At 35.3% G+C, this 15,542-nt stretch overlaps 1 protein-coding gene across 10 annotated transcripts in view; it reads left to right on the top strand.

Annotated features, from left to right (window-relative positions):
- The window catches only part of celf4 (CUGBP, Elav-like family member 4), a 110,570-nt gene that overhangs the window by 48,644 nt on the left and 46,384 nt on the right, over window positions 1-15,542 (top strand). For all 10 annotated transcript variants that reach the window (XM_026196581.1, XM_026196584.1, XM_026196582.1 and 7 more), the window contains exon 2: window positions 2,684-2,766. In XM_026196581.1, the coding sequence (XP_026052366.1) occupies window positions 2,684-2,766 (83 nt within the window). The remainder of the gene's footprint in view (window positions 1-2,683; window positions 2,767-15,542) is intronic.

Here is a 15,542-nt window from a genome sequence, read left to right as displayed (position 1 = left end):
TAGTTAATAAAGTAGCCACAACTGACAAAGGAAAAAATGTAGAAGCTGTGGTTAAAGGAATAGTTCACCCAGAAATTAAAATGTACTCACCCTGATGTCACCCAAAATGTATGAGTTTTATTTTATTTTTTTTTTTTTATCAAAACAGATTTAACAATACATCACTTGCTCTCCAATGGATCCCCTGCAGTAAATGGGTGCCGTCAGAATGAGAGTCCAAACAGCTGATAAAAACATCACAGTAATCCATATGACTCCAGTCCATTGATTAACATCTTGTGAAATGAGAACCTGCATGTTTGTAAAAAAACAAATCCATTACTAAGGCGCTTTCAAAACTTCGCTTCTGACCAAAATCCGTAATCCACTTCATCCGGTGAAAAATTCCAAGCCCTGTTGTCCTCTTACATCAAAACAAATTTTGGATTCCAAGTGCAACAGTACTTTATCAGTGCATATTTCCCTCCTGATTCATACAAGAGAACTTCTTCACTAAAGAAAGCAATGTTATGAATAGATGACTCATATTTTAGTTGAAAGCAACCATTTAAAGTAAAAAATGTCTTGATGGATTTGTTTCTTACAAACATGCAGCTTTTCACTTCACAAGATGTTGATAGAGTGGAGTTGAATTATTGTGATATTTTCATTAGCTATTTGGACTCATTCTGACAGCACCCATTCGCTGCATGCAAAAGATCCATTGGTTAGCAAGTTATGTAACGATAAATGTCTCTAAATCTTTTCAGATGAAGAAACAAACTCATCTACTAGTTGGATGGCCTTAGAGTGAGTAAAATTGTTCTGCAAATTCATTTTTCTGGGTGAATTATTACTTTAACATGGCTGATTACCCAAATGTTTTTTACTTTTCTTTTTTGTTGTTGTTGTTATTAAAATGAAAAGATTAGCATCTTGCTCCAACAAGGGTTTGTTTGAAAATAAATTAATGTTTTAATTTTCCATTTTAGTTGGCAATCAGCTATTTCATCTTATCGTCGTTTGTGACACTATTAGCATGCAGGCAGAAATGTCAGTGCCAGATTATCATGTTTACTCAGCATATTAATATATTAGCATTTTTTTATATTAATGCAGGATTAGCATAAACATTAGCATCCATTAACATGCTTTTGCATATTCAAATTTACTTACTTCATGTACAAATGCGACTCTAATCGTTTCAGCTTTTGTTCAGTGGTTATTCCACTCAGTTCCCATCCCAGAGGGATTTTTGATTAAGTTGACGCTGAAAAGATTCATGGTTGTTTATAGCAAACTACTTTAGCGGTTCCTTTTAGCCGGGTGAGATTAGCATCATATGAGATCGAGTGCTTGTTAGTAGAGCTGTATGTTAACACAAAGGCACATCAATGCGGGTTAGGGCAGATGTTCTGTGGAGGGACAGGAAGACAGAGGCATGAGCTGCAACAGGCCTTGAAAGCTGAAAAAAAGATCCTGTTACATCAGGCATGATTGGATTAACGTTCTTGCTAAGTCATTCTTTCTTCCTTCAGATCTCTTCCGTAACTTTTGTTGTTATTGTTTTGGCTTATCCCTTTATCACGCAGCACATTTGGTTCATTTTCATCTGCTAGCATTTCTCTATGATTTTAAAGTTTGTGCAAAATCTTGCATACGTTTTTTTAAGGAGCGCCATATCAGTATAGGTACAGTATATCAGTATTAGTACCAATTTTTTGCCAATATGAGGGACTGTTTCTTGTGCTTTGGGGCCAATTGTCTCTAAATCTTACATTTGTTGATTTATTCGGTTATTATTAGTTCTAGGGCTAAAATTGTATATATTTGGTGATCTGGAATGTATTGCATGTTGTTGTGAATTCCGCTCATTTAAATATGTCACAAGATAATGTTATCTAGCTGCCTAATATTTTGTAGAATTTTCACAAATTACTTGTTATTGTCCCGGAAGCAACATTCATCCTCAATCATGTGACTGTTTACACAACTGTTTAAATAATTGTAATGTCTGTTATTTATGTATTATTTATCATTATGTTTGGCCCTGTACCAGTTTGTTTTCACTGTCTGATAATGTATGATAATCTACTTGTTTAATACATATCTATTTGCACATAATATTCTTTTTTTTTTCAAGCTGATTTAAAATCAAGCAGTTTTTTTTTTTTGGCACATTAAATTTTGCAAGCCTGGTTGTACATAAAAATCTGGAGAGTGTTAGAATGAATGCTATTTTTGACAAAATAATGATCAGCATTTTTTTGTTGGCCCAAAATTCCTAAACGGAGCATCCTTATTGTCTGTCAAATTAATGAGCAAGCATACAAAAACATACTCTGTTAAATGATGATACCAGCATGGCCTTGTAGCCAGAAAATGAAAAGAAGCAGCATATTTTCTTTTCCTCAAACACACACACGCACACACACTTGTGTTTGCGCTCACTCTCCATCTTTCTCTGGGGAGCATGAGTGTGTATGGCTGTGGGCATGTGCTCTCAGAACCTCTTCATCTCTCTTCTGTCTCTTATGTCTCTGTGTCTGCTACACAAATGTAATAACATTGTTTGTCTTTCTTGGGTTGGCGAAAATAATATGAAGGTAGAGAGCCCAGCTCTGCTCAAACGGACACCTGCTTGTGTCTCAACCTCTCTGACCTGTCTTTAATTTATCTCTGTCTCTGTTATTTCCTCTCACAGGCTGTGCCTTCCTCACATACTGTGCAAGAGAATCAGCGCTAAAAGCTCAGACCGCGCTTCACGAGCAGAAGACGCTACCTGGGGTAGGTCATCACGGACAAAGTGGCACATAAACACACGCAAATAAGAAAACACATGCACACTGGTACAGAGGGGTAGTTGACATATAATACTATTGGGAAGTTGGCAATGTGACATGGTGAAATCTATATAAAAATCACTATAGCATTTTTTTTTTTCAAATCATGTAAATTTTAAGATATATAAAAATACATTCAGAATCAGAAAGAGCTTTATTGCCAAGTATGCTTTCACATACAAGGAATTTGTTTTAGTGACATAAACTTCCAGTACACAGAGGCAACAACAACACAGAGACAAAAATAAATAAATAAAAATAAACCCCACAAATAGTAAATATAAATACAAATATTGCAAAATAAATCGAAAAATAAATAAACTGTATAACCAGTTGTGCTATTGATGATAAATAGAATAGTGAGATGCAGGGATGTTCTAGGATGAAGGTGGTAACAAGTAAATGTTAGCATATTGAACATTTTAATATCATAAAAACTGTATATGTATACTGTCATTCAAGTTTTGAGGGTCAGCTATTTTTTATTTTGTTTTTATTATTATTATTATTATTATTATTAATTAATTAATGTTTTTGCTAAAGAAAAGTGTTCATTTACTTTTATTCTGCAATACAAATTTAGCAAAAACGCTATAATTGATTTTTAAAATAAGAATTATGATGTGCTTCGATTTCACAAAAACAAAAATAAGCAGAGCATTTATTTTCAACATTTATAATAGTAAATAAAATATTTCTGGAGTATCAGATCATCATGTTAAAATAATTTCTGAAGGATCATGTGACACTGAAGACAAGCGTAACGATGCTGAAAATTCTGATTTAAAAATAACCCATCAGAAAAATAAATAGCAATTTAAAATGCACTACAATTTAAAATGTATTTTAAATCGCAATAATATTTCACAATATTACTATTTTTAATGGGGTGTTTTGTTTGTAGTAAACATTAAAAAACTTGCAGACCCTAAACTTTTGCCACTTTTGAATGGTTATGTGTGTATATTTCTATATTTATAAATATACAGTAAATAAAAAGAATGGATAGTGCATGCATTATGTGTCAACTACCCAAATTTACATGTAATGCTTTTAAAATTTGAAGCACATTGTATCTAAATTTATTTATTTAGTATTTTTGGTATTTTTGGCCAAAAAGTTAGCCCTCAGAAAGCGATAACTCATCTTTTTTGGCTCTGTTTTTAATCTCGTTCACTAGCTTCTTGTACTCTTCCTTCCTTTTCCTCTCCATCTCTCTCTCTCTTTCACTCTGGAAGAGCCTTGTACCCAAGGGCAAGAACTACACAGCACCACATTAGAGCTGTCCTATTTATAGTGTATTTTAGTGTCTCTGAGCGTGTGTGTGTGTGTGTGTGTGTGTGTGTGTGTGTGTGAGCGTACCATATGAATGTCTGCAGGCATGTGTGTGTGTGTGTGTGTGTGTGTGTACTACTCCGTCACTCCTCTTTGGGTTAGTACAAACTTGCAGTCCCGCTCTAACATTGTTTGGTTGTAGTGTGTGTGCGTGTGTGTTTTGAAGTTGCTCCGTTAGCTCTTGCTCAGCTTGGTTTGGTGTGTTCTGTTTTAATGACGCCTCCAGGGAGAATGACAGTTGCCGTGGCGAACAGAATACCTTTGATGCGAGTGATTATGACATCATAGATGTTGAGTACAGAGGGAGTCACTTTGCTGGAGTTCCTTTCTTTTAGTGCAGAGAATATTCACTCTGTAAAAAACGCTCACGCAGCCATACACGTTTTGCTTCCCGCCCCCACCCCTCACCTCACATGAATGTGTAAGTCATCATGTTCAATGTTGACTGTAATAAGAAAAACCCTTGATTGCCTTATTATGAGCACATCTATTCGCAAGAAATGCAAACGCAGCAGCTGCAAATGAATTCAATCGAAGGCTCTGCCTATCACAAATGTTTCATAAGAATACTAATTACCCAGAGGAACATCTTATCGCTTGGGTTGCTCATTCAGAGCTCATGAGACTTATAGAGTTCTTGGTTGGATTTATTTTAGTCTTTGTATCGGATGTTTCTCCTATAATTTCTTAAGAGAATTATATTTTCTAAAAATAGGGGGATTAGAGCTGTAAAATGAATATGGATACTATATCTAAGATAATTTGGTTTTGGAAGAATTTAATGAGAAATATTGGAGGAATCTTTTTCTTGACAGATGTGAAAATAAACATTTGTTGAGACCAATTTGGAAACATTGAAGATTAATGGTTTTTTTTTTTTTTTTTTTTTTTTTTTTTATAATGCGGTATAATTTTGGTATCAGAGGTATTATTATAGTTTTTATTAGTAATTGGATTATTATGATTTTTTTTTTTTTTTCATTTTTAATTTTACTTAAATTTAGTGATTTTGTTGTGTGTTTTTGTCATTTTTTACTTTTTCTAAATATGACATATATTTTATATTTATGATATATATTTATATTTCAGGTTTATGTTTGGTTCATTTTAGAAAATAAGAATAGTTGGCCTGGCTGCTAGTGTTTTTTTTTTTAGTTTTTTTTTTTTAGTTTAGTTTACATCTATTTATTGAAATTTAATTGGCAAAGAATATATACATTTTAGTTAAGTAGTAACCCTGATACAATCTGAGATATTTGATTTGATATTTACAATATAACCAGAAATCTCCAGTTGTTTTTCAAATGATCTAATTTTTCTCTATGGGGATACATGATGTTTAATTTTCCATGTGTACAGTATGAGCCATCATGGCCACTTCAAAGATAATCACATTTTATTGTGAATAGCAAAGGCTTAAGTAAACAAAGAAAGAGAGAAGGAGAGAGCGAGAGCAGAATAAATAAATCTGGAGAAATGAAGAAAAGTCATTGGAACGTTTTATGTGTTTTATCTGCAGGAGAATCTTGAGCCATCCCACCATTTCTTTTCCTTTCTTTCTCTTTGTCCCCCCTCTCAGCCTTTATGCAGTAATCTCTCTCATTTTTCCACTTCACTTGACAGCTTGATGGTTTTTAGGAAAGTGGTTTTTATGTTAGAAAGTTCTGTCAAGTGCAAGAAGCCTCCCAAGCTCCAGTTGGGAAGAGAGCGAAGGAGCCAGAGAGAGTGGGCTGCACTTGGACCTTTAAAATCACAGCTCAATAGCAGAGTCGCTCCAAATGAGTGGTGAAAAACACATTTGTGCCTGTTAGCTAAAGCCTGACTCCCTCTGATTATATTGCAGCTATGAAGTAATGCAGGACAGAATATAGTGTTTATAAGTGTAATTTGGTTTAAGGTGTATTACCTACTGGTATGATACCTTATATTTTTTGCCGGGTTATTACATATAGGTATAGAATCATTTTTCACATTTTCCAGGATATATTCTTAGACTTGTATATCTTGTATAATGATAGTCAAGGCCCCTTACACAAAAAAAAAAAAACTAAATATCCATTTATAAATAAATTAGGTGATTATACTGTATTAATACAAATTGCAATTATGACGATTTCAAAATAATTTTTTGCACATAGTACATCAAAATTGAAGCTTAAATATGAAATGCATAGAAAAGAACAAAGTAATTCCTCTTTTTTTTTAAGATATGACTCCTTTAATTGAAATGTTTGCCCCTTTTTGACTGTTACTGTTGTGTTTGTCGTGAGTTAAACATTTTGAAACCCCTAAAAGCTCCCCAAGGATGCATTTGTTGATATTATATGATCAAAAATACAGTAAAACAGGAATATTGTGAAATAATATTGCAATTTAAAAGTAACTCTTACTTTAATATATTTCAAATGTCATTTATTGTGGTCATAGCAAAACAGAAATTTTCAGCCGCCATTACTCCTTCAGAGATCATTCTAATAGGATGATGTAGTTTTCATAAACACTTTTCATTATTATCAAAGTTAAAAATATGAGTGAGTGAGTGAGTGACCGACCGACTGAAAATTTGACAGTATTGTACAAATGTGTCACAGCTTTTGGCAAGGCATGTCTGTATTAATTAATATAACATAAAATGTTAATAAAGCCTTGTGAGTTTCACTAGTTTAAAAGATGACACAGCTTTTGATGGTGTTATATTGTCTTTCATACATACAAAAGGACCAATATTTTATTTGTATTAATTTTTTTATTTTTTATTTTTATTTTGTGGGGGACTATGGCAGTGACAAGCCAGGCCAGGCTCTCATACACAATGAATTTATTAAAATCTCTTCTGGCCTCTCTCGTACTACAGTATGATGCCTCAGAAGCACTCTATTGATTCTGGCACTGGGCCTCATCAGCAGGAGTGTGTGTGTGTGTGTGTGTGTGTGTGTACACACCCCCGACCACTCTCTCGCTCACGTTTAAATACACACACACGCGCACAAGAATAAACGGAGTACAATATTACTCGCTGCAACGCACACAAATGCAGAATGTTCACAAATATGCATTCATGTAGATGAATATTCATGTGGAAATATTTCATGGAGACTCAGGCAGTGATGCTCGTTGTGGCATAGCCATTCACAGATAAATACTATTATTTTATGTATGTATGTATGTATGTATGTATGTATGTATGCAATTATTTATTTGTATACTTTTGCATTATTGTTATTATTACTACTATCACTACTATTATCACATCAACTTTTAACCTGGATAAACGAGACATTTGACATTGTTTGTACTGGTCAGAGTAAGTGTGTGTTATTAGTTATTAATTAATAACTCACTAATAGCTAATTTTATATATATATATATATATATATATATATATATATATATACACTGTGTGTATATATATATATATATATATATATATATATATATATATATATATATATATTATTGTTAAAATTATTGTAATTTCAGATAAAATCTCCAATGAATAAATTATTACAAAAAAATCTAAAAAAATCTTTTTTTTAGTTTTTAGTGTGAGAATCATTGTCATTACAGTTAAAAGCTCCAATAAATAATTTAAAAATATAATTATATTCATTTTTGGTCATGAGAATTGTTGTACTGTAATGAGTAAAAAAAGGAAAAATATTAAAACATTAACTAAATAGAATACTATTTTCTATCATTTTATTGTGAGAATTGTTGCAATTACAGTTAAAAACTCTAATGAATAAAATTTTACAAGTGGGCGGGCAATATGCTAATGTTTCATGTTGATTTCAACATTAAATTATTTGGGATTGATTTTAAAAATGACTCGTTTCAATGATTCAGAGTCGACTCTTTCTTTTGAGAGACAATAACTTTATACACTGTGCACTTTCATATTAAAAAAATTGCAGGATGTTTTCATTCACTTAATAATCTTAAAAAATCCATAATAGGGGCACATTCAAAACTCCAAGTATTTACAAAATAAAATAAACATTTTATCTTATTTTTATTGAGAGAATTATTGTAATTACAATTAAAAGCGCCAGTGTAAAATACAAGTTTACTGTAAGTACTGCATAGTATTTAAAAGTAGTACTCAAATCAATATGAATATTTCAAACAGCTATATTGTTGTTGCTTTTACTCATTAAGTGCATATTAAATTCGGCAAGTGCCATCCAGTTATCGTCTCATAAATAAATCCAGTTATTTTGCATTTCTAATTTTAACTTTTGACAGCCCGATCAAATAATGAAGTAAAAAGAGTTCATATTGATCTTGTTCATTTGTCAGAATAGAATGTCAAGTTGATCGCATTGCGTTATGGGATACAGGATTTCACACAGTGCGCTCTGGTTGCACGTTCTGGCAAATGTTGCATCATTTGGGTCCTCACGCCCACAGAAAACTGGCACAGTAGGCGCTGTATACACACAGCATGATACTTTCTTTCAAAAATAGTATTCAATTCTGAACATATCCAAAGATAAACCTACCTCAGCTCCCACGTACACACACATATATCTGGAGAAAAAAATACACGCTACAACTCACAAATATATATTTAAAACCATGCATTCAAAATCTCAAGCACATAAATGTACTGTCCATTGATCCCTAATGGTACATACTGACAGTCTGTGGATAAGCAAGCACAACATGGATCAATGAATCATTTTGTAACTCATAAAGGTACACACACACGCGCACACACACCTACACCAGTTCTGATCTCTGATATGAGCCTAAGCCATGCCTCCAGGAGCAGAGATGAAATGGGAATAGAGTAGGGTTGGAAGGGAGGATTGAAACGCATGAAGGGAAGAAAGAAAGAAGGACAGAAGAGGAAGCAGCAGGCGACGTGGCTCTTTGCTCTGATTTCGGTTCATTTACTTACTCTCTCTCTGGCGATTGTGTGAGATCTGCTACAGACCCAAAAATCCATACCATTGACCAACCGCGCAACCTACTTTTGTGGCAGCTCTTTCAATAAGTCTGCCGACTGGTCAATATAGACCTGTTCCCCGAGAGAGGCACAGGAAAAAGGAAGTGTGAAGACCTTTGGATGTGTTGTGTTTTTTAAACTGATGTGCAGGGCCTATCCATTTTACTGTAGTCGTTTACAGAGACATGCTGTGTAAATCAAATGTTTGGAGTCATTATTACTGTTTTCCACAGATTAGAGTAATATTAAAATAATTAAAAACTTAACTAAAATTGAAGTGTGGGAATGAGACCTAAAATGTGTAGAATTGTTCATGTATTTAATCATAGGTGCATCCTGGAATGATATTTAAACATTATTTTCCAATGAATTTCACATGTACTAGATTCTCTTAACTGCCCAATCCAGCTCATTTATTTATAATTTATATGTTTAATTTAAAATGATTATATAAATATGCAAGATATAGTTAATATTTTGATGGATTGATTTAGAACTTAATTAATGCTTTATTTAGAGCTTTATTTTTTTTTTACATTTATTAAATTATCCTAAAAAAAGGTATAGTTTCAATAAAAATACCAAGCATTATAAAGCAAATTTTTTAACATTGATAATAATAAGAATTTTCACAATATTACTGTTTTACTGTATTTTTGCAACCTTAATGAACATAAGAGACCTATTTCAGATAGAAAGTCTGTTTCATATATCATATATCATATCATATAAAGATCATAAGAAATATAATTTGAGCAATTTAAGTTGAGCATGTCACAATTCTAATTATCTTTATGGTCTTTATATTCGAAATGCAAAATATATTTTCTCTCTTTTTTCTTTTGATTTTGCAGTGAAATGCCTCCTGAGTGCATTTTCATATGATTCACCTCATCTGTCTCCGAATCTGTGACCTCCTTCTTGCAAGAAAGCCTTACTCAGAATCACCTGCGAGTTCACAGTCCTTACATAATCACTCACAGCTCCCAGTGATTAAACCTAAGAATCTGTCGCTGAGAGAGACATTTTGACAGATACTCGTCTGTCGTCGTGAAAAATAGATGCTCTTCTTCTCAACTTGTAGAGTTTGCTGCCTCCACTGTGGGGGCCCGCTGTACTGATTACAACATTATGTAATGCGGAAGAGACGCTCTATATCGAGAATTCAGTGTGAAAAATGCTTGTGACAGCACAGTGGCCCAAGAAAGAAGGGGGGAGACAAATTTCCTTTGCAGCCAATGTCGTGCTGACTTCGTCTAAACACTGTGTGGGCGCCCGGAGTGGATGAGACAATAGGTACATTGACATATCCACTCATAATAGCGGCGTGGAGCAGACAGCAGTTGCATGTGGTGATTTGTTGCTGGTTAATACAACTGCGCTGTGGTCTGAGCGATATGCCTGCGGAATAATAAACTTTGCAGCGAAGGGTATTTGTCCAGTGTGATTGGTTTTATTGAAGGACACATTTTCACAAATCTTATTTGAGACCCCGTCGCGCAACAGTTTGGTAGCCGGGGCAAGCGGACACAACAACAACAGCGACGCGGGAATAAAAGCGCAATTGCAGGCCTCGACTTGGCTGCCTTTTAATTATTGATGGCCACTTCGGCTCTGCATTGGGCAGTAATTGCATTACAGGTCACTTCTCAATAGCAATCTGTGAAAGTTGTGGTGATGTGTGCTGGGAGCCGATCGATAGGCGCTGTCCATGGTGCTGGATTCAGACACACTTTTGTTCTGTCCTTATGTCTCTCTCTCTATCTCGTTCTCTCTCTCTCTCTCTATCTCTCTCACTCGTTCTAGTTTCTTGTCTGTTTCTCACCTGTATGTTCAGGTTGTCTCGTTCGTGGCATTTATGTTTGAAGCTGTATTCGATTGGAAATCTTTCATCTTTTATCTTTTTTTCAAGATTAAAAGAATTTTCAAATTTATGCTGCTTGAACAGGTATTTCATTGTGCAAAATTGAGCTACCGTTTTTTTTTTTTTTTTTTTTAAGCCCTGTTATGACAGGACTAGTTTTCCCAGAGGAGGTCATCCTGTCTGACTTTATTTCTGCCTGAACTGGTTTATTTCTTTATTTATTTTAGTGACACAACCTCTGTGAAACTGGAGGAAATCTCATTACATCCAAGCAGCATTGTCTGTGATTGCGGTATATTATTTTTGCCCAGTGTTTCTCATTTATTTTGACCTTCTTTGAATGCCATATCGGAAGCTGAATTTCTTTCTTTTTATTATGGATTCATTATGGATTTCTTGTTTATTTTTCTGGGTAAAATCAACAAATCAGTTGATAGTTCAAATACAGCTGCAAAAAATTAAATGAATAAGGGAAAGTTGATGATAGGCTGCTTACAATGGCCACTGTAGTAAAACCCATTTGATTTGGATCCGCAGGCACACATAGACTATTATCCAATGGAATTTTTAAGATAAAATATGAATGGGATTTATCTTGTTTATAATAGTTTTTTACTAATTACGTTACTGACTATAATTTATAATTGTAAGTCCTTGGACCTTCCAGGAGTTTATTGGTTTAAAATGATGTGATTGCATAAGATTGCTTCTTTTCATATTAATATATTATTTTTGTTATAAAGTACTGATTCACATTAGCAATCAATAATTTATTATTATTATAATATGCGTGCCTCCCCTGACATGCTCTCGTGCCCCACACACTCCGCTGACATTCATTCTCGTGATTGGTCAAGATGAGAGGTGATCCCGGCTGGGTAGTGGGATTTATATAGTGTCCTTTCTAATCATATGGAATCATATAATCACCCAGACACTGATGCTTTTATTTTGAGTACTGGCAACATGTCAGAAGTGCCGGTACGCACAAAAAAGTGAAGGTACTCCAAAGACTAAAATATAGAAGTGGCAGTACTGGGTACTGGTGCGTACCGGCCTACTTCAAGCGCTGCAGGGCGGAGAGTTGAAGAGACAGAAGATTTTGCATGCTCTAAATACATTCACTTCATGTATATATTTATGTGTGTGTGTGTTTGTGTGTGTGTGTGTTTTGGGATGGTGTCATCCAGGGCTGGGTGGCAGGAGGTAACAGCGTTTATTAAATAATGATTTGGTGGCCCACAGGAGGGGAGGGGTGAAGGGATAGAAGCTTGGAGAGATGAGTCCAGAGTGTGTCCAGGCAGCTTGGCAGACATCTAAGCCTCCTGCTCTATTTGTTCTTCCCTCCATCCATTTCTCTGTCTCCTGACTTTTGGCTTATTCTGTTTATTCTTTTTGTCCTCTTTTTCTGTGTGGGATGTCTCTTACTTATTCATTTATTTCAGAGGTGGTACTTTGGATTATTCTGTGCTTTATCTCCCATACCTTGCTGTGCCACGTTCTTCTTGTGCACTCCTTTATGCAGCTTCATGGTCTGTTTTGCACCATGTTGTTCTATGTTATGATTTTTTTCTTAACTGTTGTACATCCTGAGCTCTGTTCCTCACTTGTTTTATATTGCCTAAAAAGACAGCTGTCTTCTAAGACAGAAATGGATAACAACTACATAGTTGGCAATTCTGGACATATACTGTACTGTGTGTGTATACATATATTTTTTTTATAATGTTTTTTTTTTTTTTTATTATTTTTTTTGTGCTTCGGCAAATAGTTGAATTGAATAAGATTACATTTTTAGATTTTATTTTATTTCAGTTAACTTTTGCTTTATTGCATATTTTTAGTTTTAACTATCAACAACAATGTTTTTATAATTTTAATTTGCTGCTCAGAGAACACAGGCATTTCCCCTGACTCATTCCACCATACTGATGAATATTTTTACTGAGCTAGTCGCAATGCATTCTGGGATTGACTGCTGTAGAATTTGGCCAAGATTAGGCATCTTAAATGACAGCTTACTTTATTGGAAGCGCTTTCATGTTGGAAGCGTGCCTGTGATGTTTAAAAATGATGTCTATGTAGGCAGCGCACTAGCTTTTGGAACAGAGCTGAACTCGCTTGTAATGCGTTTTGTGCTGTTTGGTAATGATCTGCGCAGAACATACCATGCACTTCTGCGTTATGCTGTTTGATTTTCATCTGAGGTACAAAATGTGAGTTTATAGAAAATTTAAGAAAATATGTGAACGTCAGTCCACCGCCCTCCAGCCGTCTCTCCTCTGGCCTTGAACATTGTAACTCATTCAGCTCTGGCCTGTTTGCGATTGTATGCATTTGATGTTGTGTGTTCAAACTGCCAGACTGTGCTCAATGAGGCTTCTCTTTTGTTGTGACTTCCTGCCGCGGGCATTTTCTCAGTTAGCCAGTCAGAAGCGTGTTTGTATGTGTGTGTGTGCATGTGTGTTTGTGAGCGGGATCTGGACTCAATCTTTTCTTGTGTGCAAGTAGGTATCTAGCCGTGTGTTTTATTGATAACTTATCAATATCACATCATGTTCTTTTAATGACAGGCAGCGACCTTGTCGGAATATTCGGTTTGAATGACTTCTCTGAAGTTCACCGCAAACTGGGTCTCCTCTCCTGTGCACTCTTTCACTCTTCACCTTTCCACTTGGCAGAACAATGTCTCTCTCACTCAGTCTCTCTCGCTTTTTCTCTGGTCTCGTCACTTACAACCCTTTGCTTACACCCCTCCTCCTATGCGAAAGTAATTTAACAGCTCCAGAAGTCAGATGTGTCAACCTCTGTTAGCTGTTTCCCCCTCTCTCTTTTGTTTTACTCCCAGTCTCTGTGGACACTCTGTGATTTCTCGGGTCCATTATTAGTCAGATCAGCAGCTGTGAGGAGTGCTAGCTTAGCGTTCATTAATATGCAGCATTAGCATTTTTGCTAAAAACATTGAGGAGCTACTGCTGCCTTCAAGTCCTCCTGGGAGGTTCCTACTTATGAGTTGGGTAGTCGTAATTATGGCGTGATGTGCATTCAAGTGATTTTGATCGGAATAAAGTGGATGTGATGGACATTTTCAAATTGCTTGTTTTTTCACATCCTGACAAATACAGAATGCTTTTAGCACTTCATGAAGAGCAAAAAGGCACTTTAGGTGTGTAGCTGAAGCTTTATCTATGTATTGCATCATTCTTGTGCTGCCACGGAGGTTTCAAACAAGTCTGTGAATAGTAAAGTTATAAACTGACAAGCAAGGATTTTTTTTAAGATTTGCTTGTATGTGGGTCAAAGATGAAAAGGGGTTTTCAAGCATCAAAACGGTAAAAGTTTAATAGTTTTTTAATATATATATAATTCATTAGAATTTGTTGTTTATTTTCATTTTTCTAAGCAAGGATTTACTATAATAAATATTATTTTAATAATTATGAGTATTTTGTTTTTGAAAGTCTCTTATACTTTTCCAAACTATAGTAAAAACAGAAATATTATGACATATTTTTACAATTAATATAATTGTTCTATTTTAATATATTTTAAATTTAATTACTTCCCTTTGATGACAAAGCTGAAATTTTCTGCAGTCATTATTCCATTGTGTAGTGTCACATGATCCTTCAGAAGTCATTCTAATAAGCAGATTTAGTGCTCTTGAAACATATTTATTTGTGGAAATTATGATATGCTACAATCTTACCCCGATAGTTTGGGGTAAGTTAAAAGTTGTGTAAATACATCCATTTCGACATGACTTGCATCTCAGTGAATCTCCCTAGAGGTTACAAATCACACAGTAGCCATAACCTTCTCAAACGTCCCCTCTACCCAAATCTGATAAAATGGCACCATGGTCACATGACCCTAACTGTCTTTCTCCATACGTGCCGACTTTATCCACATGTGCCATTCGCACTAAAGCATGTGTCAGTCCTGCAGCTTTATTACCCTCTCTGCAGAGTGAGCTATGAGCGGATTATGCTTACCCTTCTGAGCTGGATTCTCTGATTGGACCTGTCCTCCTGTCAGACCCTTGGAACCTGGTTAAGTCCCCTCAGAGCCAGAGGATCATCAGCAGCCTTTCCCTGCATCAGCACAGCGGCTCAAGGTCACGGCTCTCCAAACCTCAAGCCTTGACCTATTGGCCTCGTGATATGACACATCCCCTGCTGATACTATACAGTTAAAAGCTTTTGGCTCCAGCAGAGAAGATAAAGAAGCCCACACACTCGTGAGCTCGCGCACTCAAACTCAACGACACTACCAAAACTCTGGCGCGCCTTGGCACCTGCAGCAGAGTACTTTATGAATCAATGTCACTCCCAGTGAGAAGAAAATGACTACGTTGCAAAGGAGAAGAGGGCTGGAGTGGAGGCGGAAAGAAAAATCACTTTGATGGATTGGCCCCTCATGGGACAACCTTGTAATGTTTTTGGACAGGAACCCAACTCTTTCTGCTCTCGTACCATTTCGTACAAGTCTGCTAGTGACTGGCCGTAAAATTTAAATGCAGCAGCTACAGATGCCGGCTCATGACACGGAACAGAGAAAGTAATTAAGA

Source organism: Carassius auratus, chromosome 21 (assembly GCF_003368295.1).
Source record: "Carassius auratus strain Wakin chromosome 21, ASM336829v1, whole genome shotgun sequence".
In the NCBI taxonomy this organism is placed as follows: domain Eukaryota; kingdom Metazoa; phylum Chordata; class Actinopteri; order Cypriniformes; family Cyprinidae; genus Carassius; species Carassius auratus.
The sequence above is the reverse complement of the archived record's forward strand: the minus strand, read 5'-3'. Positions and strand labels throughout refer to the sequence as shown.